This window comes from Arachis duranensis, chromosome 10, assembly GCF_000817695.3.
Source record: "Arachis duranensis cultivar V14167 chromosome 10, aradu.V14167.gnm2.J7QH, whole genome shotgun sequence".
Classification (NCBI taxonomy): Eukaryota; Viridiplantae; Streptophyta; class Magnoliopsida; order Fabales; family Fabaceae; genus Arachis; species Arachis duranensis.
The window spans coordinates 17630429-17631647 of NC_029781.3; the positions used below are offsets into that span (position 1 = coordinate 17630429).

Consider the following 1219-nt stretch of genomic DNA (forward strand, 5'->3'; position numbering starts at 1 on the left):
ATGGAGGTGAATAGGACAATAATGGTGTGTCAAAATCCACACAGCTATGGTCACAAGGATGTTTGGCACTTAGGCAACCCTCTAGATTCTCCAACTTCTCTTCTATTTGTTCAGGTTTCTTTAATCACCATGCTATCACAAGTGATTGAGGTTTGTCTCAAGCCTTTAGGACAATCCTCCCTTGTTTCACAGATTCTTGTAAGCTTTCATTCATTAACTTTGTTCCATCATCATTTATTAAATATTATGTATGAAACACCATGTTGACTCTTTACTTATTCATCATTGATTTGGATAGAGACTATAATTATGGTTATTAACAGGGTGGAGTGATATTTGGGCCATCAGTATTGGGACAAAAGAAGTCACTAGCAAATGCTTTGTTCCCAATGAAAGGTGCCATGGTGCTTGAAACACTTGCATCTTTTGGCCTAATGTTCTTCTTCTTCATAGTAACGGTGAAGATGGACATTGCAACAATGTTAAGGACAGAGAAACAAGCCATAGCCATTGGTCTCTCCACATTCTTCATCACATTGGCAATCCCAGGTGGATTATCATTTCTATTAAAGAACTATGTTTCTATGGACAAAAGCCTCTCAGAAGCTCTACCAGTCATAGCCATGTCACAAGCCATGACCGTCTTCATAGTGGTCTCCGTCCTCTTGACAGAGCTCAAGATCCTTAACACGGACATAGGCCGGCTAGCTATGTCCTCGGCTATGTCGGCCGACATTGTTGGCTTCTCATTGACAGTTCTAATGTTTGCAATAATGCAGAACAAGGGTGGCACCATTGTGTCCTTTCTTTGGATAATTCTGTCCATAGCTGCATTGGTAGTTCTCATCATTTATGTCATGAGGCCGGCTGTCATCTGGATGCTGAGGCGATCAGAAGGGAAGCCGGTCGACGAATTGTACGTTGTTTGTATCTTTATCTTTGTTCTGATCGCCGGATTCCTCAGCGAACTTATCGGCCAGCATTTCGTCATGGGGCCTATACTCTTCGGCTTGGCAATCCCCGAAGGGCCGCCCATGGGAACCACTTTGATAACTAAAATGGAGACTATATGTCTTGGATTCTTTTATCCAATCTACCTTGCTGTTAGTGGTTTGAAAACTAATGTGTTCAAGATCAGCTTCCGGTCCTTTTGGATTGTTGGTGTTGTAGTTTTTGTGGCTTCCATTGCAAAGATCGTTGCTGTTATGTTGCCAGGGTA

The 1219-nt window shown here is 42.2% G+C and overlaps 1 protein-coding gene across 1 annotated transcript in view; it reads left to right on the forward strand.

Annotated features, from left to right (window-relative positions):
- LOC107469318 (cation/H(+) antiporter 15-like) overlaps positions 1-1219 on the forward strand; it is a 3615-nt gene continuing 2396 nt past the window's right edge. The window contains exons 1-2 of the mRNA XM_052255581.1: positions 1-198; positions 324-1216. Coding sequence (XP_052111541.1) covers positions 1-198; positions 324-1216 — 1091 coding nt within the window. The remainder of the gene's footprint in view (positions 199-323; positions 1217-1219) is intronic.